This window comes from Heliangelus exortis, chromosome 2 (genome assembly GCF_036169615.1).
Source record: "Heliangelus exortis chromosome 2, bHelExo1.hap1, whole genome shotgun sequence".
NCBI classification, from domain to species: domain Eukaryota; kingdom Metazoa; phylum Chordata; class Aves; order Apodiformes; family Trochilidae; genus Heliangelus; species Heliangelus exortis.
The window spans coordinates 1,300,159-1,325,877 of record NC_092423.1 but is presented as its reverse complement, the minus strand read 5'-3'; the positions used below and the strand labels follow the sequence as shown (position 1 = coordinate 1,325,877).

General features: G+C 53.3%; 2 protein-coding genes across 3 annotated transcripts in view; one reads left to right on the top strand and one right to left on the bottom strand.

The window, feature by feature from the left end:
• CCDC12 (coiled-coil domain containing 12) overlaps positions 1-19,410 on the bottom strand; it is a 47,211-nt gene extending 27,801 nt beyond the window's left edge. Inside the window, exons 1-2 of one of the 2 annotated variants that reach the window (XM_071734521.1) lie at positions 18,954-19,092; positions 7,939-8,085 (exon numbers count right to left, since the gene is read on the bottom strand). In XM_071734521.1, the coding sequence (XP_071590622.1) occupies positions 7,939-8,013 (75 nt within the window). In that variant the 5' untranslated portion in view covers positions 8,014-8,085; positions 18,954-19,092. Of the gene's footprint in view, positions 1-7,938; positions 8,086-18,953 lie in introns of both variants that reach the window. The other variant, XM_071734519.1, reaches the window with a different exon arrangement.
• A 41-nt stretch (positions 19,411-19,451) lies between these two features.
• Positions 19,452-25,719, top strand: part of NBEAL2 (neurobeachin like 2) — a 39,196-nt gene continuing 32,928 nt past the window's right edge. The window contains 1 exon segment of the mRNA XM_071734522.1: positions 19,452-19,555. Coding sequence (XP_071590623.1) covers positions 19,505-19,555 — 51 coding nt within the window. The 5' untranslated portion in view covers positions 19,452-19,504.

The window sequence follows — 25,719 nt, the reverse complement described above, 5'->3', positions numbered from 1 at the left end:
AAAGGTTCTGGTTGGTAGAAAAAGGTTCTGGTTGGTAGAAAAAGGTTCTGGTTGGTAGAAAAAGGTTCTGGTTGGAAGAAAAAGGTTCTGGTTGGAAGAAAAACGTTCTGGTTGGAAGAAAAACGTTCTGGTTGGAAGAAAAAGGTTCTGGTTGGAAGAAAAAGGTTCTGGTTGGCAGAAAAAGGTTCTGGTTGGAAGAAAAAGGTTCTGGTTGGTAGAGTTAGGTTATGGCTGCTTGGTAGAAAAAGGTTCTGGTTGGTAGAAGAAGTTGGTAGATAAAGGTTCTGGTTGCCAGAGTCAGGTTCTGGTTGCCAGAGTCAAGTTATGGTTGGAAGATAAAGGTTCTGGTTGGTCAAAAAAGGTTCTGGTTGGCAGAAAAAGGTTCTGGTTGGCAGGGTCAGGTTATGGCTGGTAGAAAAAGGTTCTGGTTGCCAGAGTCAGGTTCTGGTTGGACTCAGTGATCCTGAAGGTCTTTTCCAACCAGCAGAACTCTCTTGCAGAGGAGGCTGAAGCAGAACAGATCAGAACCACGGGATTTCCAGGGCTGGAAGGGACCTTTCAGATGATTTTTAAGATTTAAGATCACCTCCCACAGCCCAGGGTGCTCACAGCTCCATCCAGCCTGGACTTCAAAACTTCCAGAGGCTTCCACCACCTCTCTGGGCAACCTGTGCCAGGGTCTCACCACCTGAATTTCTTCCTAATTTCCAATCTAAATCCATGTCCTATCCCTCCCTGACATCCTAAAAACTCCCTCCCCAGCTTTCCTGTAGCCCCTTCAGACCCTGGAAGGTCACAATGAGGTCTCCTCAGAGCCTTCTTCTAGCTGGAGCTGCCCATTTGCAAAAAGCATCAAATAATTAATATTTGAGAGGTCAAGTGGTGCTTTTCTGAGCCTGAAATCCTTTTTTTTTTTTTTTTCCCCCAAAGGAAACCTGCACTTAAATGGAGCAAATGCCCACCAGGGACCACTTAACTCCCAGCCTGCAAAGAGGAAGGAGGAACATCCAGCTTGGAAACATGGAAAGTTTTATGGGTTTTGGAAAGGCCCTGAGACACTGTCTCTCACAGCATCCTTGTAGATAAGTTGATCAAGTATGGGTTTGGTGATCAGGTAGTGAGGTGGATCAGGAACTGGTTGAAAGGAAGGAGTCAGAGAGTTGTAGTCAGTGGGGCAGAATCTGGTTGGAGGTGTGTGACCAGTGGAGTCCCTCAGGGGTCGGTACTGGGACCGGTGCTGTTCAATATCTTCATCAACGACTTGGATGAGGGTCTAGAATGTCCCCTCAGCAAGTTTGCTGATGACACTGAGCTGGGAGGAGTGGCTGACACACCAGAAGGCTGTGCTGCCATTCAGAGAGACTTAGACAGGCTGGAGAGTTGGGCAGGGAGGAACAAGATGAAATTCAACAAGGGGAAGTGTAGAGTTTTGCATTTGGGGAAGAACAACACGATGTCCCAGTATAGGTTGGGGGCTGAGCTGCTGGAGAGCAGTGGAGGTGAAAGAGACCTGGGGGTCCTGGTAGACAAGAAGATGACCACGAGCCAGCAATGTGCCCTTGTGGCCAAGAAGGCCAATGGCATCCTGGGCTGGCTCAGGAACAGCGTGGCCAGCAGGTCCAGGGAAGGGATTCTGCCCCTGTGCTCAGCTCTGGGGAGGCCACAGCTTGAGTGTGTTCTTAGCTCAGGGAGAATCAACAGGACATGGGGATGGAGCCAGGCAAGGAGGATTTACTCACTGCTGTGTCTAAACCAACAAATAGCTGGGGGGTCTCAGGGCTCCCTTATTCTTGGTTGGGTTCTAGGAAATGATTTGGCAATGATCAGATGGTTTGTCCAGCCAAGAAAGTCTCCTTTAATTGAAGTGAATTAGCTAAATGTATCTATGTTCAGGAAGCTGAAGAGGAGGCAGCAGTGTGCCCAGGTGGCCAAGAAGGCCAATGGCATCCTGGGCTGGCTCAGGAACAGCGTGGCCAGCAGGTCCAGGGAAGGGATTCTGCCCCTGTGCTCAGCCCTGGGGAGGCCACAGCTTGAGTCCTGTGTCCAGTTCTGGGCCCCTCAGCTCAGGAAGGAGATTGAGGTGCTGGAGCAGGTCCAGAGAAGAGCAAGGAGGCTGGGAAGGGATCCAGCAGAAATCCTGTGAGGAAGAAGATGACCATGAGCCAGCAATGTGCCCTTGTGGCCAAGAAGGCCAATGGCATCCTGGGGTGCATTAGAAAGGGTGTGGTTAGTAGGTCAAGAGAGGTTCTCCTCCCCCTCTATTCTGCATTGGTGAGGCCACACCTGGAGTATTGTGTCCAGTTCTGGGCCCCTCAGTTCAAGAAGGACAGGGAAGTGCTTGAAAGAGTCCAGCGCAGAGCTACTGAGATGATTAAGGGAGTGGAACATCTCCCTTATGAGGAAAGGCTGAGGGAGCTGGGTCTCTTTAGTTTGGAGAAAAGGAGACTGAGGGGTGACCTCATCAATGTTTTCAAATATGTAAGGGGTGAGTGTCAGGGAGATGGAGTTAGGCTTTTCTCAGTGGTGACCAGTGATAGGACAAGGGGTAATGGGTGTAAATTGGAGCATAGGAGGTTCAAGTTGAATATCAGAAAAAATTTTTTTACTGTAAGGGTGACAGAGCCCTGGAACAGGCTGCCCAGGGGGGTTGTGGAGTCTCCTTCACTGGAGACATTCAAAACCCACCTGGACACGTTCCTAGGGGATGTACTCTAGGGGGCCCTGCTCTGGCAGGGGGGGTTGGACTAGATGATCTTTCGAGGTCCCTTCCAACCCCTAGGATTCTATGATTCTATGATTCTATGATAAGTGATGCTGGCAGGAGGCAGGACAGAGCCTTACAGCTTGTTCCACCACCAAGAAAAGTTCTTTAGTTGAGTCTGAAAGGTTAATTGTGCTTCCCAAGAGCCATCCCACCCTCTGAGGAAAGCTGTAGATTTACAGGATACTCAGGAATCAGATTAAACTCTACCTACAGACAAAAAAAAAAGGTTTTAAATCAAGAATTAATTCCACCTGTGCCAGAGGGTGCCTGGTTTTACCCCCACCACATCCTCACTAAGTCACATCATCCCTTTCTACTATCCAGGGGGGGAAAAAAATGAAAAACCTTCAAAAAAAGCCCCTGTTTGTCACAGTCAAGCCAAGAAGCCACCACTGTCATCAGCTGATGGGGACAATGTTCCAGTTTTCTTTTTGTTCTCCTCTGGGGTGAAGGCCAGGCTGGCTGGCTTGGATTTTAGACACATCTCAGTGAGTAAATATGTCACCTCTGGTGCTCTGAGATAAAAGCAGAAACAAACCCAAAGGCTACACATGGTCAGTTTCATTTCTCCAAGGCAGGAAAAAAAAAAATATTAAAGATTAAAAAAAAAAAAAAAATGAGAACAACTACAACCAGGTTTGTGTTAACCCACCAAGACCTTGAAACCTGAGGTTTCTTGCAGCCAAGAAGCTCCAGGCAATCTCCCAAGCCCACATTTATATTTAAAAAGCAAATGTTGGGTAAACTTACCCCCCCTCCCCCAGTTTCACAAAAGGTAAATCCCAGCTTGGCACTAATGAAGCAGCCTGGGCACAGGACAACCCTAACTCTGCATTTTTTGGAGCTGATGATTAACCTATTTTCTGGAGGACTCCTTTTTTTTTTTCCTCCCCCCTCTTCATAAATTAAACAAAAAAGCCCATTGAAAGGCAAAAAGCATGGTCACTGCTCCCCAGCTACCCTGCCATGGCTTTTATTTTTTCTTTTTTTTTTTTTTTTTTTTTATGTTTTACTCCCTTCCCCCAGACAAAAAAAAAGATGCTGGGAAAAGTTGGGTACTGCTGGAGATCACCAGGACCACCCCATCTTTGTTACTATTATAAAGTGTTTGCTTGGAGGCTGCAGGGGAACTGAAGTTGAAGAGAAAACCTCACTAAAAGCAGCAACCTTCTGCTCCTGGAGGGAGGGGATGGACCAGCAGGACACAACCACTCATTCAGGATTTTTATGACTCATTATTTCAGCCACGAGATTTTAATTCCCGAAAAATTGGGATGGTTGAAAACCACCCCAGAGAGATGCCAGGAGGCTGGATGAGCAGGAAGGCTCAGCAAACAACTCGATCATTTCATGGGTGGCACAGCCCAGGTCTTTAGAGTCAGGCAACAAAGTCATTTGGGATCAGAGGGTTAAGAACTGCAGCTTCTCCTTTCTGTGATTCACACAAGGTCATGCCCAGGGGGGACTCCTGATGGGACCAAACCAGCTGAGAACAAAATGCTTAATTGAAAAACAAAAGAGCTCCTCCTAGAAATCAGCCATGCCCAGGGACACCTCTCATCCAGCCCAGGGTGCTCACAGCTCCATCCAGCCTGGACTTCAAAACTTACAGGGGCTTCCACCACCTCTCTGGGCAACCTGTGCCAGGGTCTCACCACCTGAATTTCTTCCTAATTTCCACTCTAAATCCATGTCCTATCCCTGCCTGACATCCTAAAAACTCCCTCCCCAGCTTTCCTGTAGCCCCTTCAGACCCTGGAAGGCCACAATGAGGTCTCCTCAGAGCCTTCTTCTATCTGGAGCTGCCCATTTGCAAAAAACATCAAATAATTAATATTTGAGAGGTCAAGTGGTGCTTTTCTGAGCCTAAAATCCTTTTTTTTTTTTTTCCCCAAAGGAAATCTGCACTTAAATGGAGCAAATGCCCACCAGGGACCACTTAACTCCCAGCCTGCAAAGAGGAAGGAGGAACATCCAGCTTGGAAACATGGAAAGTTTTATGGGTTTTGGAAAGGCAGGTACAGAGCCCTGATGGGTTGCTCCAAGCCTCCTCCAACCTGGACAAAAACCAGTGGTTCCAGAAGAAACAGGGAGATCTCTGTTTTGGATGCTTCTTCCCTGGATTTTCCAGGTGAATGAAACAGTGAGTGACCGGGTTCAATTTAAGCTTTCCAAATTCCCCAGAGCTTCCAGAGGAGGATGATGGACACCATCCCATGAGATGGAGATGCTGATGTATGTGGGAAAGAAAAAAAAAAAAGTGATTTCTGCTCCCTGTTCTCTAGAAGAAGCACTGGAGATGGTTGCTTCAGTCTTTATGAGAGGGATGTTTGGGATCATCTGCTCCAAGCTCCTGCCATGCCCAGGGACACCTCTCATCCAGCCCAGGTTGCTCCAAGCCTCCTCCAACCTGGCCTTGAACACCTCCAGGGAGGGGGCAGCCACAGCTTCTCTGGGCAATCTGTTCCAGAGGCTCAGCACCCTCCTGCTGAAGAACTTCTTCCTCAGCTCCAGCCTGAACCTCTTCTCCTGCAGTTTCAATCCATTTCCCCTTGTCCTCTGGCTGGACACTCTGAGGAAAAGTCCCTCTGCAGCCTTCCTGGAGGTTCCCTTCAGGGATTGGGGGGCAGCTCTAAGGTCCCCCTGGAGTCTTCTCTTCTCCAGGCTGAACAATCCCAGCTCCTCAGCCTCTCCTGGGAGCAGAGCTGCTCCATTCCCTGGAGCATCTCTGGGGCCTCCTCTGGGCTCATTCCAACACATCCCTATCCTTTTTATGCTGGGATTTATGTATATTAAAACCCTGTTTTAATTCTATATTCTACTCCCAGACTGTATTTCCCAGCCCTTCCCAACCAGGCAGGCAAAAAAGGTTTCCAGAGCTTAGTTTAAAAAATAAATAAATAAATAAACCTTATTTCACCCAAGGCAGATCCACCCACAAGACAAAGAAAATGAGTGTTGAGGATTACACTGCTTTTCAGGTTTTACTATCAAGTTTTCCCTGTGGAGACCAACCCAGCAACACAACACAGGAGGCTGAGCTGCTCTTCAGTAAGCTCCAGCTCCAAATTAACATCCAAACCCTCCTGACCACACCATCCCCATCACTCCAGGGATTCCCACCCTGCCAGACCTTGGTTTCCACACCAACACCAAGCATCAAATCATAAAGGATGTTAAAGACCTCTAAGATCAACTCCAAATGTCAGCCCAGCACCACCGTGCCCACTGAACCACGTCCTGAAGTGCCACATCCAGAGGGTTTTTTGAACCTCTCCAGGGATGGTGATTCCACCCCTGCCCTGAGCAGCCTCTTCCAGTGCTTCACCACTATTTCAGCACAGAGATTTTTTTCCTAATATCCAATCTGAACCTTCTCTGGCACAACTTGAGGCCACTGAGAACCCTCTTTCCTCCAAGCCAACAACACTCACGGGATGGGATTGTGAAGAAGCACCTTGAGGAACATGTCCCAAGGTCAGATGATGGCTCCAGGCAGCCTACAGTGCTCATCTTTGTGTGTGGCTGATGGAAACACCATTATTTTGTCCACAGGCTTCCTGCTCCAGCCATTTGAGCACTGCTGTGCTGGTTTATTACCCTCCTAATAAAGCCAGACCAGAAATGAAGCCTTTGTAGCCCTAAGTGTGCATTTTACTCTCACTGTAATAACTTTACTACGCTCTGTTTCCACAGCAACTGGTTGGTTTTTTTTTTTCCCAGCCACTTGGTACTTGTGCTTGTAGGAACTCAAAGCTGCTTCACTCCACCACAAGAAAAATACAAGCAGAAAAAAGAAGCAAAATGAGGACAGCAGCAAACTTGGACCACACACCACCCATCTTTGGGCAAACCCACCAACTCCTTGGGACAGCCAGGAAAGGCTCTTCACCCACGGCACAGAGCAAAAGGAAATAAAGCAGCACCCTGACCTTCCTCCCCCTCCTACCTCTCCTGCCAGCCCGGGGAAGGCGTGGAGGAATGGGGAAGTGATGTGGCTGAGAAGCAAAAGCAACCTTGGACAAAAGGTTGGGCTGTGGCCAGGGGACTCGTTTCCCCGACGTGACGCACGGCACGGCCGCCACGGGGACACGGAGTGAAGGAGCAGCTGGAAAACCTGCCTTGGTTTTTGCCTCCTTGGAAGGGTTTTTGGTCAAAAGAGCAGGAGGAATGTGGCTGTGGTGGTTGGGAAGGTCACTGTGAAAGGCATTACCCCTGCTGAGGTCAGCACAGAGGCAGCTCCAGCCTCTCCTCCACCTCCCGCGGGATCATCTCCCCCTCGGTTTTGCTGAGGAGCAGAAGGAGCAGCATCCCCTGGAGCCACCAGATCTTCTCTTTGAGAAGGAGAGAACTCCCAGATCTTTCACTAGGAAATTACCTGGTAGTGGATCCAGTGATTTAATCACAGGATTGAACAGCCCCAGGACTGAACAGCAGCAGAGACAAGTGAAAAAGAGAAAGCTCGTGCACCCAGCAGGTGCTGCACAACAGGGTCTGTCTGTGGCTGTAAATGCTAAATATGATTTTTCACAGCAAGAGGCCTTTTTTTTTTCTTTTTTAACACAACCAATCCTCCCTAAGTTACAGAAAAAAAAAGCACTAACACCACCCACCTCGCAAGTGAAGGAAGCGAGGGAAGGCTGGAAGGCAGGAGAAGGTGGGATCTGAACGCAAGAACTGGTATAGAAATATAAAAATCTGCACTTCTGGGGAAAATCCTGAAATTCATGCCTGCAACAAGCATTGCCACTGAAGCCAACAGCACAACCATCTGCTCTGCTCCCTTGGAAATTCAAACACTACAGACAAAGGATGCTTATTAAGCTGCTTTATACTCTGCCATGCTGGTTTCATGGTGTCTTGAAGCAGAGATCTCATTACTTGGTTTATTTACTATTCTCTTTTTTTTTTTTTTTTTCCCCTTTTTTTTTTTTTTTTCCTTTTTTTTTTTTTTACACCTAAACACAATTAAATATTTTTGGAGAGTTCTCCTTCAGCTGATCTGACAGAAAACCTGAACGAGGCATCCACTTTTCTGCCTCTTTTTAATACTTGGCACAAAACCCCCCCCAGTAGCAGACCCAAGCAGCCTGGATTTACAAAGCACAACAAAGCCACAACCCAGGGCCACAGATCAGTTTCTCCAGGGCCCCAGGGGCATTCCTGTTGTTTACCTCTGTGCCCTGTTTCACACCAAGCCATGGGAATAACCTGGAGCTGCCACATTTCCAGCACAAAGCCACCTGCATCCCAAGAGAACCACTGCAAAGTGAAAGGAAGAGCAGCCCCAGGGCTGCACAAGCTCAAACAAGCTGCATCAGCTGCAGAAAAAAAAAAAAAAAAAAAAAAAAAAGGGGTGAAATCTGGATATTTACAGAAGAGATTTGAATATTTCAGCTTGTCCCTCACTTCTGCCAAACAGCCTTTAGCCTCTGATGCTCCATATCTTCACCACCAGTCTGGGTTAACACCTCCAAGGTGCTTTTGCTGCCCTTCATGCTACTGAAGGTCACTTGATTTAGTTTTGTTTTTCTTCTTATATTAAAAAAGCCCTTGGTAGCTGTCCTAAATCCACACAGGAATGTGTTTTGCTGCTTAGATCAGCTTTAGATCCCTGTTTCTGCAGCTTAAGGAGTGTGTCTGAAAGTTCACATCCAGGCTGCTTTTCCCTCTTGGCACCCTCATTTCAGAATTGCTTTCTTCCAGATGAAAAAAAAAAAAAAAAAAAACCCAAAAACATTACCCTTGGAAGGTTCCTGCTTTGACATGAGATGATGTGAGGGCTGGGATGATTTGCATTTGCTGGATTTTATGGAGCTAAGGATATCAGGAAAATAAATGTCAGGCCCTAGTTTAAAAAAAAGAAACACAAAACCACAACAAAAAGCTGCTGTGAGTTGTCAAAGGAAACAGAACCAAGTCTCTATAAAGGAAAACCTTTTTAAAAAGCTTACAAAATAGAATCTGAAAGGGAATCAAACACTTAGATGGGAGGAAAAAAGCTTCAAAATGACCTTTAACTACATTGCCCTTCTTCTAACAAACACCTTGAGTTTAACCTCAACTTAGAAAGCTGAAGAGCTCACGACCAGGCTGGTGCTGCCTTGCTGGTAACAACCAAGAATTTCCTCCAAGAGGAGATGCCAAATGAAATTCCTGCAGGAATTGTTGTAGGTTCATCCCCATTCCCCTATGGATTTGAGTCCTGGGGGTGTTCTGTGTAGTTTAATAAACAGGAGTTGCAATCAAATCATCTTCTAGTGATAAACTGAAGAGATCACCCCAACAGGTTCCCTGAGAGTTGGTAAGAGCTGAGCTCACACTGAATCCTTCAGCAGGGTGGTAAAAAAAATCTCCTTCTACATCCAACCTCTTTTTCTGAGGCTTCATGGGATCTCATAGCTACATTACCCACCCTACACCCCCTGGTCATGAAAGCAACCAGCATGGCCAGTGGTGAGGGGAGAGAGACACAGCCCCCCCAAACTGCTTGGGAAAACACTGCCTCTGGAAGGACATAAAAAGCTACACACAAGAGGTCATTTCCATCATGGAATTGTGAGAAACCTGAGAGATCATTGAGTCCCAACCCTCTGCATGGTCAGGGACCCCTCCCCCAGCCCAGGGGGCTCCAAGCCCCATCCAACCTTCAACACTGCCAGGGATGGGGCAGCCACAGCTTCCTTGGGCAACCTGGGCACCCAGGGGCTCAGCACCCTCACCCCAAACAATTTCTCCCTCCCTCACTGCCCAAGATCTCCTCTCCATCTCCCCTCTCCCAGCTCCAAACCCTTCCCCCTCGCAGGCTCCCATCCCTCCAGGCCCTTGTCCCAAGTCCCTCCCCAGCTTTCCTGGAGCCCCTTCAGGCACTGGAAGCTGCTCTAAGGTCTCCCCATGGGATCCTTCTCTTCTCCAGCCTCAACACCCCCAACTCTCTCAGCCTGGCTCCAGAGCAGAGCTGCTCCAGCCCTCCCAGCAGCTCCAGGGCCTCCTCTGCACTGGCTCCAACAGCTCCGTGTCCTTCTGCTGCTGGGGACCCCAGAGCTGGACCCAGCTTTACCCCAGGGGGGTCTCCCCAGAGGGGACCGAGGGGGACAATCCCCTCCCTGGCTCTGATGGTCACACTGGGGGTGATGCAGCCCAGGACTTCTCTGGGCCAGGCTGTCACCACCCTCCCAACAAAGAATTTCTTCCCAAGATCTCACCTCAACCTCCCCTCTTTCAGTTTGTATCTGTTCTCCATCACCTTCTCACTCCACATGGTTGTCAACATCCCCACCCCAGCTCTCCTGGAGGTCTCCTTCTTGGGGGACAACAGCTACAGAAACAGCTTTATCCATTTGAAGGGTAAAGGAGATTTCCCAAGGGAGAGCTCAGACACCATCCCTATCTCCTGTCGCTTCCACAACTCATCCCTCCAGCTCTGCCTCTCCCCCTCTGGAGCTCCTGATCCTTCAGCACGAGCACATTATCAGTGACAGATGAAAAAAAGCCCTGGTGTCACTTATGATTTCCATGGAGCCCACTCAAAATGCTCCAGACAAAAAAAAAAAAAAAAAAAAAAAAGAAAAAAAAGCAACCCCAAGGCAGCCCAACTGGGACTCCTGAGCCCTAGGATGAAAGGAGCCAAGGTTTTAGCATTCTCCAGTCTGGGGTTGAAAAGGAGCAGTTAATCTTTTTTCTACGGGTAGAGATGAAAAGAGACCATCACCAGGGTGATGCAAAAGTCAGTCAAGATTAAGGAGCAGCAAGGAAAATCAGATTCAAACTTTCTGCTGGGTTCTCCTTGGGAAGTTAACCCCAACTTTACAACACACCCCCCCAACAGGTTTATCTGCTCTGCTGAGCCCCCCCTGCAGTGCTGTGCCCAGGTCTGGAGTCCCCAAGAGCAGAAGGACACAGAGCTCCTGGAAGGTGTCCAGAGCAGAGCCACTGAAATGCTCAGAGGGCTGAGCAGCTCCCTGGGAAGCCAGGCTGAGGGATTGGGGTTGTTCAGCCTGGAGAAGAGGAGGCTCCCAGGGGAGCTCAGAGCAACCTTCCAATATCTGAAGGGGCTCCAAGAAAGCTGGGGGAGGGCTTTGGACACGGGGGGGTAGGGAGAGGAGAAGGGAAATGGGTTAAAACTTGGAGAGAAAGGGGAGATTGAGGTTGGAGATGGGGAAGAAATTCTTGAATTTGAGGGTGCTGAGCCCCTGGAACAGGTTGTCCAGAGAATCTGTGGCTGCCCCATCCCTGGAATTGTTCAAGGTCAGGTTGGATGGGATTTGCAGAGACCTGGGCTGGTGGGATGTGTCCCTGCCCATGGCAAGGGGGTTGGAACTGGATGGGCCACAAGCTGTACTTTCAAAACTGGGGGTGAGGGACAAAAAAAAATTAACCTTGAAACCCTACAAACTTGCCTGGAAAAGGCAGAGGTGGATCCAAAACTCCTCTCAACTGCATTCAGCCCACAACACACTTTAAACCCCTCTGCTCGTGGTCTCACTGAGCCAAATTTGGGATGTTTCCTCTCACCAACCCTCCTCATCATCCCCAGGAACCCAGCAACAAGGGAGCTCAGCAGCCCAGGAAGCATTTCCTCTCCTTTCAATAGCAGCCACCCATGAGATGATTTCAGCAGCTGCATCAAAGGAGCAGAGCTGGGCTGAGAGGGTTCCTCTGCTCAGTTACCTGCTGCTAAAAATAAGCAGCTGTGGGAAAAGCACTTAGCTCCTTGTAAGAGAGATAACACCACTGCTTCTCCATTTCACTGCTTCATTGCTCCACTGAGGAGAGGCCTAAAAAGTCCTTTAGTAAATACATCTGTGGCTATTTGGCACTGAAATAAAATTCCTGCCCCTAAGGCCAAAGCATTCCTGAGTGACACTGATGTGCTGGGACACCTAAACCAGCAAAAAAAAAGTGCAGTTCAGCCTGGGATCCACCTGGTTCAGAGCAGCCCTGGGGAAAGGGACCTGGGGGTCTTGGTGGCTCAAGATGAGCCAAGAGGCTGCTGGGCTGCATCCCCAAGGGCATCACCTGCAGAGACAAAGAAGTCCTCATCCCACTCTGCTCAGGGCTTGTCAGACCACACCTGGGATATTTTTGTGTTCAGGTTTGGGCCCTGCTGTACAAAAAGGATGTGGGCAGGCTGGAGAGGGGCCAGAGAAGAGCCACGAGGATGATCAGAGGTGTGGAGCACCTGAGAAAACTGAGGTTTGCTCAGGCCTGAGAGGAGAAGGCTCAGGGGAGACCTTCTGCCCATGTTCAGTGCTTAGAGGGGGCTCCAAAGCAGCTGGAGACTCCCTGTGTCCAAGGAGTCCCATGGACAGGACAAGGGGCAATGGGCACAAGGTGCTCCTGGGGACATTCCCAGTGGACACCAGAGGAAAATTTTTCCCCCTGAGGACAGTCAGACCTTGGAATGGTCTCCCAGGGGAAGGGGGAGATTCCCCCACTTGGGAAAGTTGGAAGTCTCAGCTCCAGGGGTGCTGAGACATCTCAGATCAACAATAATATGAGAAGGGTTAGAGCAGATGGGCCTGGAGGTCCCTTCCCACCTCACAGTCTGGGATTCTATGAAAAATTCCATGACCTTCCCCTCTCTGACCCCTTTTTTACCACCACACTTTTCCTTATCACGCTTGGGTGCCCAAATCAGCTTCACTTTCACAGAGACATTTTCCAGCTTTGAGGCACAAGCTGGGATTTTTGCTTCCACCTGAGTAACTCCAACCCCAGCAGATGTGTGAAGCCACCAGAGAACTGGTTTCAAGGGCAAGCTGGTGATCCCAAAACACCAGTAACTACAGTTAATCATCAACTCACTCAGCAGAAAGTTGTGCTTAGGGAAATCTTGTGTATGAAGGAGAGGAACTTGCAACAAAATGGAAGTTTTCAGGTCTGCAGGGATGACAGCTCAGCCTTGGCAGTGATCAGAGCCCCCTCCTGACTTCTTATCTGGGAGGAGTTGTTGCTTTCTGCTCCCAACCCCATTTTTGGACTCCATATTAAGCAATGCTCCCCAAAATCTTCAGTCTGATCTGCAGCACAATTATAATCCAGGTGGTGCTTTCAGTTTCCCATGGGAATCACCACCCCCCTGCACTCATTTCTTCTTTTTTAACTTAGAAAACTGCAAAGTGCTCCTGGAACTCAACCCGGGAGGTCTCCATCCTGAAAATCCCTCTGGCTTTGCATACCTCACTGCTGGTCAAACTGCCCCAGCTTGCTCCTCAAAGTCCTGGCAGGACCCCAGAGCATGAAAACCAGTTACCTCCAGCCAGGCAGTGCTGAAGAGATTCAGGAAGACCTCACTCTCCTGTTCTGCTTCAAAATGTCAGGTGAGGTGACAGCCAGGAGAAATTAAAGGCATGAAAGACAGAGCTGTGCTGAGCTGAAGCTTAAATTGAGTAAAAGTTTTTCCTCAGCTAAACAAAAGAGAAAGGAAAAAAAAAAAAAAAAAAAAAAAAAGCTTCCGGAGAAAAGCAAACAGAACATTTTAATCTGATTTTCAGCCATCAGGCAAGGGGAAAAAAAAAAAAAAAGATATAGCAGATAATTAGGGCTTTACTGCACGATATGGTGAGGATAAAGCTGCAGCACCCTCATTAGCATCAGCAAAACCAGAGCTGGCTCTGGACCTGCTCAACTCTCACACAGCTTTTACTGCCCCAACTCAACTCATTTGAAAAATGAACGCCATGGGAAGAATTCTCCAGCCCACAAAATCCTCCCTCAGGAGGGCTCTGCCCTGGATTTAGGGAAAGGCTGTCCCCACTTCGGGACCTCAGGAGCTGGAAGAGTTTGTTAACTACAAAAACAAACAAAAGAAACCAAACCAAAACAAACTTTAAACATGCAAAGCCCTGCTTGACCTGTCAGAAGGATCCCTCCAGAAGCTTGGTGGGTTCTGGCTGTTAAATGAAGGTGGCAGTGGAGGCAGGAGCTCAGCACTGGAGAAGCAACCAGGTTCACCAAGAGCTTTTTTAAGGAAATGTCATAAGCTGGCAAAAAATGTCCCCAGCCCTGCTAAGGATGAGGCTACTTCCCTCTGCTTTTCCTCTCCTCTGGGCCAGCAGAAACTTGGAGGCTGCTTCTCCCACCACCTTTCCACTGGACTCTCCAGTTGAGAGACTGGAGACAACAGGATATGGTGTGGGGTTTTTTCAGCTTCACATACCCTGATTTCAGACTTTTTTTTGAAGTATAAAATTGAGAGAGATGGTCTTTCAAGTCGTGGGGATTTACAAACAAACAAATGAAAAAAAAAAAAAAGCCACCCTGGCTGAGCCTGCACAGAGCAGATTTATCCAAAAGAAGTAAAAATGGTCCCAAATAATCATAACCTGACACCCTGGTTGCTCAGAAGCACCAAGCAAAGCCTGAGCAGCTCAGACTAAAAGATGGGGTTCAAGATGGCAACAACAGAGTCTACAGACAACCACACACTGGGCTACATCAAAAAAAAAGGATGGAAACAAGTTGAGGGAGGTGTTCTCCTCCCCCTCTGCTCCCCTCTGGGGAGACCCCCCTGGGGTAAAGCTGGGTCCAGCTCTGGGGTCCCCAGCAGCAGAAGGACACGGAGCTGTTGGAGCCAGTGCAGAGGAGGCCCTGGAGCTGCTGGGAGGGCTGGAGCAGCTCTGCTCTGGAGCCAGGCTGAGAGAGTTGGGGGTGTTGAGGCTGGAGAAGAGAAGGATCCCATGGGGAGACCTTAGAGCAGCTTCCAGTGCCTGAAGGGGCTCCAGGAAAGCTGGGGAGGGACTTGGGACAAGGGCCTGGAGGGATGGGAGCCTGCGAGGGGGAAGGGTTTGGAGCTGGGAGAGGGGAGATGGAGAGGAGATCTTGGGCAGGGAGGGAGGGAGAAATTGTTTGGGGTGAGGGTGCTGAGCCCCTGGGTGCCCAGGTTGCCCAAGGAAGCTGTGGCTGCCCCATCCCTGGCAGTGTTGAAGGTTGGATGGGGCTTGGAGCCCCCTGGGCTGGGGAGGGGTCCCCATGGAACCAGATGATCTTTCAGGTCCCTTCCAAGCCAAACCAGTCTGGGATTCTATGATATAATCCTAAAATTTGGTCTCTAAGGGACTCTCAGTAAAGCCTGAGCCTCCTGCAGCTCAACCTGAGGATCTTAAAGGTCTTTTCCACCCAAAAGCAGCTGATGATCCTCACCAACTGCAGATTTGCAAGGGTTTAGTGCCCCATTTTGAGATGTTTCTCAATATCTTGGGGGCTTGGAGCACGCTGGGCTGGGGGAGGGGTCCCTGACCATGGCAGGGGGCTGGGACTCAAATCATCTCTCAGGTCCCTCCCAAACCATTCCATGATGATTCTATGATACAATTTCTTTGCTGCTACTGGAAGATAATTTTATTTCCACTTGGGAGGGAAACAGCCTCCCTGATACCAACGCTGAATCCTCAGCATTGCAAAACCAGCTGAGGGAATCCAACATCACCATGAGTACAACCTGAAGCAGATTTCTACAAGCAAGCAGCAACTGGTGTTTCTCAAACCCAAATGAAACCCAGAACTCAAACACACACATTTTTGATTGAGCAAAAAACCTGTTTGCTGTTTGATCAGCAAATGATGCAACAGGTTGGGTAAGCACAACACACAGCAGATCATCCACTGAGTTTTTGTATCTCTGGGTATTACCTCACTCCTTTCCTCACCAAGTAGGAAAGCAGGAGCATGGCCTTCCCCTGAACACTGACCACCTGGACCAGTCTGGGAGGAGTCCCAGCCTGAAGGAGGCTCCTTGGTGGGTGGGAAGTACCTAAAGGTGCAGAAAGCACCAGCTCCTTCTCTCCTGCAAACTCCTTTTCATCACAGGAGGTGAGGACCCACAGGGCCTCTCTTCTCCTCCATCCCCCACACCTTCTTGCCAGGGTTTGGGTTGTTGCAAGACTTGGGAAAGACCTGGGCGAGTGAGATGGCAGTGTTGGCAGGTGAGATCTCTCCCAAGGAAACCCCAACAAGGGCTGGCAGAAGGGTGGGATGAAAAACCCCACTTCACTGAGCAATGAGACATCCAGAGTCTGAGGGAAAGCAACGTGCACATGGATCAGTGATAACTCTGGCTCCTCACTCCCAAGGAATGAGATGAGCTGGGAAAGGTCCCAGCTGAGGCCAGCAGGATGAGGTTAAGCAGACAAGTTTGATGGTTGAAGACAGACTCGTGTGGCCAAAGTGAAGAGGACAGGGGGAAAAGACCAAAAAAAAAAGAAAAAAAAAGCCTGGGAATGGTGAGTCAGCACCAGGAGTGCCCCACATCCTGAGCCAGGTGGGAAGCTCTCTCAGCTAAAGGGCATCCCAGCTCCCAGGGAGGTGCCAGGGAAAGTCACTAAGGACTTGAGGGTGTTGATGGCTGAGGAGCTCACCCTGAGCTGGGAGTGTCCTCATAAAGCTCAGAAAATCAACCCCAGGCTGGGAGGCACCAAGAGGAGCATGGCCAGCAGGTCAGGAGAGGGGATTCTCCCCCTCTGCCAGACCCCACCTCAAATCCTGCTCCCAGCTCTGGTGTCCCCACCAGAAGAAGGACACAGAGCTGTTGGAACCAGTCCAGAGGAGGCCCCAGAGATGCTCCAGGGAATGGAGCAGCTCTGCTCCCAGGAGAGGCTGAGGAGCTGGGATTGTTCAGCCTGGAGAAGAGAAGACTCCAGGGGGACCTTAGAGCTGCCCCCCAATCCCTGAAGGGAACCTCCAGGAAGGCTGCAGAGGGACTTTTCCTCAGAGTGTCCAGCCAGAGGACAAGGGGAAATGGATTGAAACTGCAGGAGAAGAGGTTCAGACCTGCTGAACACACTCCTCTTGGTGCAATCCAGGCTGGGGTTGACCTTCTGAGCTGCACAAGCACCCTGCCAGCTCATGGTGAGTTTCTCATCAACCCACACCCCCAAATCCTTCTTCTCTCTTCAGGGCTACTCTCAACACACTCAACTTCCCAGCCCAAAAGAGGAGAATTAAGCAATTCCAGGATGTGCTGAGACAGGCAGGAGCGTGGCCACCTTCCTCAGTGGGTGCTGCTGAGGTATTAACTGCTGAGTTTCTCAACTTTATTCCATTCTTAAGTAAAACTTCCAATTAAAGAGAATAAAAATTCCTATTGACACATTCTGAGCTCAGCATCTGGGGAGGGAACCAGGACAGCCAGGTAAAACACCAAGAGTAGGCTTTTTTTTTTTTTTGAGGGGGGGGGGAAGGTGAGGATTGAAGCCATCACAACACTTCCCAGATAAATCCCATAAGAACCAATCCCATAAGAACCAATCCCATAAGAACCAATCCCAGATATTTTTCCTGCTGGGGGCACCTTCTGTGACCCCAGACCTACAATAACCATTGTGCTGAATTCCTCCATCCACATATCCCACAAAAAAACCTCAATTTATGGACCTGCATGGTCAGGCAACACAGTGGGTTCCTCAGCATCCTCAAGCCTGCACTGAAGGCCCCAACATCTCCACAGAAGAGAAATTCAAGGCCCAGAAAGGTCTGGAGAAGTGCCACGTGTTATTAATTAATCCTGGGGACAGTCTCTTGTTTTCCTCCTGGCTACCAAACACAGGTTGTCACCAGGCTTTGACCCAGATCTCCCTCCTGGGGAGATGATGTGGAAGAACCAAGAAAACTGAGCACATCATGAGGTGGGGTTGAGCAAAGACCAAGGGCAGCACAACAACAGCAGAAAAGCAAAAGGAACAGGCAAGGCCACGGGGTCTTCTGGAGCCACCACAGACCCCACACAGAGGACCAAAGGGACACCAACCACCTCAGACCCCTCAGCCTTCCCCCCCCAGCCCCAACCTCACCCCCACCATCATCTCCCCACCCTCAGACACTCCTGCAAACCCTGATTCATGATCTCTCCTATAGTTGTCCCCCCTCCTCCAGGTCCTCTGCTCCCCCACACCCTCCTATCCCAAATAACTGCAGGCCCACCCCAGACCCTCAGCCCAACACACACCCAACATCCTTAGACCCTCCCCAAAATCACAGACCCACCTTAGATCTCTGTTCCCCACATCCCCAGGCCGACTCCACACCTTCAGGACCACCCCAGCCCCTCTGTGACCCCCCCAGACCCACCTCAGACCCTCCCCTTCCCCTCTCCAGGCTCACTCCAGACCTTCTGTAGACCCCAAACACCCCCAGACCCACCTCAGACCACTTCTGACTCCCCACATCCTCACCCCCACTCCAGACCCTCTGTGACCCCCATGCACTCCCAGACCCACCCCAGACCACTTCTGACCCCCCAGCATCTCCACACCTTCTGTCCCCCAGGCTCACCTCAGACTATCTCTGTCCCCCAACACCCCAAGAGCCACCTCAGACCTCTGTGACCCCCCAGACATCTCCACACCCTCTGTCCCCCCCATCCCTACACCCACCTCAGACCCTCTGTGACCCCCATGCACCCCCAGACCCACCTCAGACCCTCTCCTCCCCCTCTCCAGGCTCACTCCAGACCCTCTATAGACCCCCAACATCCCCAGACCCGCCTCAGACCACTTGTGACCCCCACATCATCTCCACACCCTCTGTCCCCCACATCCCCAGGACCACCTCAGGCTATCTCTAACCCCCATGCACCCCCAGACCCACCTCAGACCCTCTCCTTCCCCTCTCCAGGCTCACTCCAGACCCTCTGTGACCCCCAACACCCCCAGACCCACCTCAAACCCTCTGTGGATGCCCAACGCCCCCAGACCCACCTCAGACCCTCTCCTTCCCCTCTCCAGGCTCACTCCAGACCCTCTGTGACCCCCAACGCCCCCAGACCCACCTCAGACCATCTGTGACCCCCCAACATCTCCACACCTTCTGTCCCTCAGACCCTCTGTGACCCCCAACAACCCCAGACCCACCCCAGACCACTTCTGACGCCAACATCTCCACACCTTCTGTCCCCCAGACCCACCCCAGACCCTCTGTGACCCCCAACACCCCCAGACCCACCTCAAACCCTCTGTAGATGCCCAACGCCCCCAGACCCACCTCAGGCCACTTCCGACCCCCCAACATCTCCACGCCCCCTGCCCCCCACATCTCCCCCAGACCCTCTATGACCCCCAACACCTCCAGACCCACCTCAGCCCCTCTCCTTCTCCAGGCTCACTCCAGACCCTCTGGAGACCCCTCAGACCTCCATAACATCTCCACACCCCCTGCCCCCCATCCCCATTCCCTCACCCCCTTCTTTCCTCACCTGAAGCGTTCTCTCCCGCAGTGCCCTCAGCCTTTCCTTCCTTTTCCTCGCCTCCTCCTCCAGCCTTCCCAAACCCAGAGTCTCCATTGCCGCCTCCTCCTCCTTCACTCCCAGCCCGGGCGCCGCCATCTTCTCCCCGCTCCTTACACCGCGCATGTGCGGGGAAGTAAAAGAGGAGGGGGGGGGACACGGAAAACGCTCCCAGCGCCGAAAAAATTAATTATGTGGGGGGAGATTTGGGATTCTTTGAGATGGGGGGGGCTTAAAAAAATTAAAATTAATTTAAAAAACTAAATCGTGAGGTAAAGTAACCCCAAAATGGCATGTCTGAGGGGGGGGGCATTTTGCCTCCCCCACCCCTCTTTTTACATCCCCCCCTCCCCGCAGCCTTGGCTGCGGGGAGGGGGGGATGTAAAAAGAGGGGTGGGGAAGGAGACCCCCACCCTTCAACAGGTATGGAAGGGCGGGGGGGGATTTTAACCTGGGGGAGGTCCGGGTTTGGGGGAGGCGGAGCCGCCCGCCGTGCCCGTACCGAGCGGTGCCGGCCCGGCATGGCTTCCCGGGAGCGGCTCTACGAGCTGTGGATGCTCTACTTCGCCAAGGTGAGGTGGGCACCGGAGACCCCCACCCCCGGGGGTAAATTAAGGGGGGGGGGGACACCCACATTTCCCCCCCCCCGTTCCCCTTTGCCTGCACCCCTGCGCTGGGGAGGGGGGGGGGGGGGTCACCGCTTTCCTCTCCATGCACCCCACATCGCCACCCCCACTCCCCATGCTTCGCGTTTTGGGGAGGGGGCACCCCCAGCCCACCCCTTCATAGCCCGGGGGTCCCCTTTTGGGTGTCCGTCCCCCCCCGCCACCCACCGCACCCCGAGCTCCGCGTCCCCGTCCCCCCCCCCTCCCGCCGCACCCCGAGCTCCGCGACTGCTTTGGGTGGGGGTCCCTCATCCCGCACCCCCCTTCCCACCTTTTTGGGGGGTCCTACAGCCCCTTACACGTGGGTTGGAGATGGGGGGGTCCGTATCACACACACCCCCCCCTCCGCAGCAGGTGCGGTCGCGGTGACATTGGAGCAGCGCTGGGGACACATAGAAAGGGGGGCGGGGGGTGTCCCATTTTGGGGTGTATAGGAAGGGGTCCTACATTTTTTTGGGGGGTGTGGGTCCCCCATCCCTCCCCACCTCCCCTCTCTGCCACCTCCTGAGGTTTTTTGGGGTGAATTCTGGTGATTTCCGACACGTGGCTCGGGGACACCCGGGAGGGATGGGGACACCGTTCCCGGCTTGAGGTGGGGACAGGCGCTGTGTCTGTCACCTCCCCCAGCCTGAGAGACCCCCCCCCGGGACACGCCAGCACCCCAAAACAAAGCCACACACACATACACGTCCCCTCTTTCGGTCAGTGCCACCAAAAGGGTTGAGGTGGCTTTGGGGTCCCCTCGGTGGTGTCCCCACTGCGGGATGCTGAGGAGAAAGGGGTCTGGTGGGACACGTCCTAGGGGTCCTGTGTAGGGGACATGAGGTGTGACATGGGGTGGGGATGGTGACACAGGGGGACATCAGGTATGATATGGGGTTGGGATGGTGGCACAGGGACCTGTGGTGTGGCATTGAGTGGGGATGGTGGCACAGGAGGACATCAGGTGTGGCATCAGGTGGGGATGGTGGCACAGGGGGACCTGTGGTTTGACATGGGGGGGGGATGGTGGCACAGGGGGACATCAGGTGAGGCATGGAGTCAGGATGGTGGCACAAGGACCTGTGGTGTGGCATTAGATGGGGGTGGTGGCGCAGGGACCTGTGTTGTGGCATCAGGTGGGATGGTGGCAGAGGGGGACATCAGGTGTGGCATCCGGTAGGGATGGTAGCACAGGGACCTGTGGAGTGACATGGGGTGGAGATGGTGGCACAGGGACCTGTGGTGTGACATGGAGTGGGGATGGTGGCACAGGGGGACATGTGGTGTGATATGGGGTTGGGATGATGGCATAGGGACCTGTGGTGTGACATGGGATGGGGATGGCGGCACAGGGACCTGTGGTGTGGCAGTAGGTGGGGATGGTGACACAGGGGGACATGTGGTGTTACATGGGGTGGAGATGGTGGCACAGGGGCACATCAGGTGTGGCACAGGACCTGTGGAGTGACATAGAGTGGGGATGGTGGAAAAGGGGACATCACATGTGACATGGGGTGGGGATGGTGGCACAGGGGGACATCAGGTGAGGCATGGGGTCGGGATGGTGGCACAAGGACCTGTGGTGTGGCATCAGGTGTGGATGGTGACACAGGGGGACATGTGGTGTTACATGGGGTAGAGATGGTGGCACAAGGACCTGTGGTGTGACATGGGGTGGGGATGGTGGCACAGGGACCTGTGGTGTGGCAGCAGGGGGTGGTGACACAGGGGGACCTGTGGTGTGGCATGGAGTCAGGATGGTGGCACGGTGTTATGTGGTGTGACATGGGGTGGGGATGATGGCACAGGGGGACATCAGGTGTGGCATCAGGTGGGGATGGTGGCATGGGACCTGTGGTGTGGCATCAGGTAGGGATGGTGACACAGGGGGACATCAGGTGTGGCATGGAGTCGGGATGGTGGCACAGGGACCTGTGGTGTGGTGTTGAGTGGGGATGGTGGCACAGGAGGACATCAGGTGTGGCATGGAGTCAGGATGGTGGCACAGGGACCTGTGGTGTGACATGGGGTGGGGATGGTGGCACAGGGGGACATGTGGCATGACATGGGGTAGGCGTGGTTGTACAGGGGACATGTGCCACACTGTTGAAATGTTGACATGTGCATGGGGACAGGACCTGGCCGTGCCATGTCATGGAAGTGTCCCTGGCTGTATGGGGACACGTGCCATTACTCTGAGGTTTCTGTGGTTGCATGGGGACATGTGCCATGCAGTCGAGGTGTCCATGGGTCTGTGGGGACACGTGCCATGCCACCAGGGTGTGTGTGGTCATACAAGGGATATGTTCCACGCCACCAGGGCATGCATGGTCATACAAGGGACACGTGTCATGCCACCAGGGTGTGCGTGGTCATACAAGGGACACGTGCCATGCCACCAGGGCGTGCGTGGCCATACAAGGGACAGATGTCATGACTGCAGGTGTCCATGGCCATACCTGGACAGGTGTTACCCCATGCCACACCAAGGAGGTGTCCTTGTCACCTCTGAGGGACACCAAGGCTGGGGGAGGACCTGGGTGTCACCTTCCCCACCACACATCATGCTGCAAGCCCACGCTGGCCTGTCCCACCCTGATGTCCCCAAGCAGGACCAGGCTGCCAGGAAGCACCCCAGGCACGTGCCAACCTTTTGCTTTCCCAGCACCAGGCTCGGACCTGGGGCAGCAGGCGATGCCACCACGATGGCAATGTCCCCTCTCATTGTCCCCGTCCCCAGCTGCACACCAGGAACACCTCTCGGTGGCTTTAAAACAGGGCAGAGCTCCCATCACCAAACCACCAGCGCTGGCAGGTGACAGGGGTGTCCCCAGGGGTGTCCCACCAGCTGGCCACACCACGGTGGGGATGGTGCCAACCCTGTTGTCCCCAACCATCCAGAGAGAGTGACAGGGGACCCCGGTGGGGTCCCCCCAGCAAGACCCCCGGTGTCAGCGGGATGGGTGACAACCTGGTGGCTTTTGGGGAGGTCCCAAGTCCTCGGCTGTGCCAGGGAGGGATGGGGGGGTGCAGGGAGGATGTTCCCAGGCAACACCCGTGCTGGCTGAGCCCAAAAAGCCACCCAACAGGCTCTGCCAGCTGGGACGGGCACCCTCCCGCTGAGCGCCGCGCCGGATGGGACACCGGCCATGGGTGGGTGCGTGGGGACGGTGGGTGGGGGGCTGGGAGAGGGGGGCTGGGAGAGGGGGGAAGGAGGAGAAGAGGACTGACCAACTCAGTGCACTTTGGCACGGGTGGCACCGAGGTGGGGTGGGGGTGGGGGTGGGGTTGGGGTGGGGGGGGTGACAGCCGAGTTTGACTCGTGGGTTTGGTGCCATCCTCCGTGGGGGTGGAAAACTCCGGGAGAGGAGCTTCGTGGGGGTGTCACCCGTCGTCCTCTGGAGTGTCCCATCCTCACCACCATCACCTTGGCACCTCTCGGCCCCTTGGGGGGTTATGGGGGGGGGATGGGGGCAGCCATGGACCCCCCCCAAGAGGGTGTCAGGCGGGGTGGGAGGAAGCGCCGTTGGTGACTCTGCATTTCCTGATGCTCAGGGAGAGGGGGGGTTGGTGGCTGGCGGTGGTTTTGGGGTTTTTTGGGGGTTGTTTTTTATTTCTTTGGTGGCTTTGCACAAGAGCAAAGCGGTGACGAGAAACTCGGGGTGGTGGGGGTGGGGGTGGCAGTGGGGGGACGGGACACCTGTGAAATAACAGCAATAACCAAGGGGTCGGCGTGCGGCGATGGACGGCGGTGGAGAGGTAACGGGAGGGCTGGGGGGGACAGGGGGGACACCCCCACCCCAAAACTCATCCCACCGGATGCTCTGCTTGTAGTTGAGCAGTAAATGGAGGTGGGGTGGAGTTTGGGGGGGGAATGGCTCCAGGGGAGCTTGGGGTGGGGGAGATCTCCTGCGTCACGGGGCTGCGCCCTGGGAGGAATAGGATCCCCCCCCATGGCCATGGATGGGGGGCAGGATGACCCCAAATTGGGGAGGGGGCCTCTCTGGGCTGGAGGCACAGCAGGGGGTTGCAGTGGGGTGCAAAGAGATGTGGGACACCCCAAGGGGCTGTGTTTGGGGTGCAAGGGGAGGTGGTTCTCCTCTTGGGGCTGTTTTGGGGTGCAAAGGGGTGTGTGTCACCCCAAGGGGCTGTGTTGGGGTGCAAAGGAGTAAGGGTCACCTGTGTTGGGGTGCAAGGGAATGTGGGTCACCTCTTGGAGCTGAGTTGGGGTGCAAGGGGGTGTGGATCACCCCAAGGGGCTGTATTAGGGTGCAAGGAGACATGGGTCACCTCATGGGGCTGAGTTTGGGGTGCAAAGGGATAAGGGTCACCTGCTGGAGATGAGTTGGGGTGCAAGTGGATGTGGATCACCCCAAGGGGCTGTGGTGGGGTGCAAAGGGATGAGGGTCACCTGTTGGGGTGCAAGGGGACGTGGGTCACCCCAAGGGGCTGTGTTGGGGTGCAGGGGGATGTGGGTCACCTCTTGGAGCTGAGTTGGGGTGCAAGGGGGTGTGGATCAGCCGAAAGGGCTGTATTAGGGTGCAAGGAGACATGGGTCACCTCATGGGGCTGTGTTGGGGTGCAAAGGGATAAGGGTGACCTGTTGGGGTGCAAGGGGACATGGGTCACCCCCATGGGGCTGTGTTGGGGTGCAGGGGGATGTGGGTCACCTCTTGGAGCTGAGTTGGGGTGCAAGGGGGTGTGGATCAGCCGAAAGGGCTGTATTAGGGTGCAAGAAGACATGGGTCACCTCATGGGGCTGAGTTTGGGGTGCAAAGGGATAAGGGTCACCTGCTGGAGATGAGTTGGGGTGCAAGTGGATGTGGATCACCCCAAGGGGCTGTGGTGGGGTGCAAAGGCATAAGGGTCACCTGTTGGGGTGCAAGGGGACATGGGTCACCCCCATGGGGCTGTGTTGGGGTGCAGGGGGATGAGGGTCACCTCTTGGGGCTGTGTTGGGGTGCAAGAAGACATGGGTGACCCCAAGGGGCTGTGTTGGGGTGCAAGGTGATGTGGGTCACCTCTTGGAGCTGAGTTGGGGTGCGAGGGGGTGTGGGTCACCCCCATGGGGCTGTGTTAAGGTGCAAGGGGGCATGGGTCACCTCCTGGGGCTGTGTTGGGGTGCAAAGGGATGAGGGTCACCTGCTGGGGTGCAAGGGGGTGTGGATCACCCCAAGGGGCTGTATTAGGGTGCAAGGAGACATGGGTCATCTCCTGGGGCTGTGTTGGGGTGCAGGGGGATGAGGGTCACCTCTTGGGGCTGTTTTGGGGTGCAAAGGGATGAGGGTCACCTATTGGGGTGCAAGGAGATGTGGGTCACCCCCATGGGGCTGTGCTGGGGTGCAGGAGGACATGGGGCACCCCAAGGGGCTGTGTTGGGGTGCAAGGGGATGTGGGTCATTCCATGGGGTTATTTTGGGGTGCAGGGGGGAGGTGTCACCCCAAGGGGCTGTGTTGGGGTTCTCAGGTCCCTGGGTGACCTCACAGAGCTGTGTGTCCTGTGAGGGGACATGGGTGACCCCAAGGTCTGGTGTCGGGGTGACTCACACTGTGTCACAACCATGGGACGAGGGTGGTGGCACCAGCACCCACCTCTGCTTCCTGATTGGCTGGCAGCTGCCCGCAGGGTGCTGATTGGCCAACAGCTCCACGGGTTGGGCAGCCCTGGATGCTGATTGGCCAATAGTTCCACAGTTTGTGGTGCTCTGGGTTCTGATTGGCCAATGGTTCCATAGGTTATGGTGCTCTGTGTTCTGATTGGCCAACAGCTCTATAGGTTGGGCTGCTCTGGGTGCTGATTGGTCAGCAGTTCCACATTTTGTGGTGCTCTGGGTGCTGATTGGTCAATGGCTCCACAGGTTGTGGTACTCTGTGTGCCGATTGGTCAACAGTTCCAGAGGTTATGGTTCTCTGGATGCTGATTGGTCAGCAGCTCCATAGGTTGGGCTGCTCTGGGTGCTGATTGGTCAATGTTTCCTCAGGTTGTGGTACTCTGTGTGCTGATTGGTCAACGTTCCAGAGGTTGTTGTTCTCTGGATGCTGATTGGCCAATGGTTCCACAGGTTGTGATGGTCTGGGTGCTGATTGGT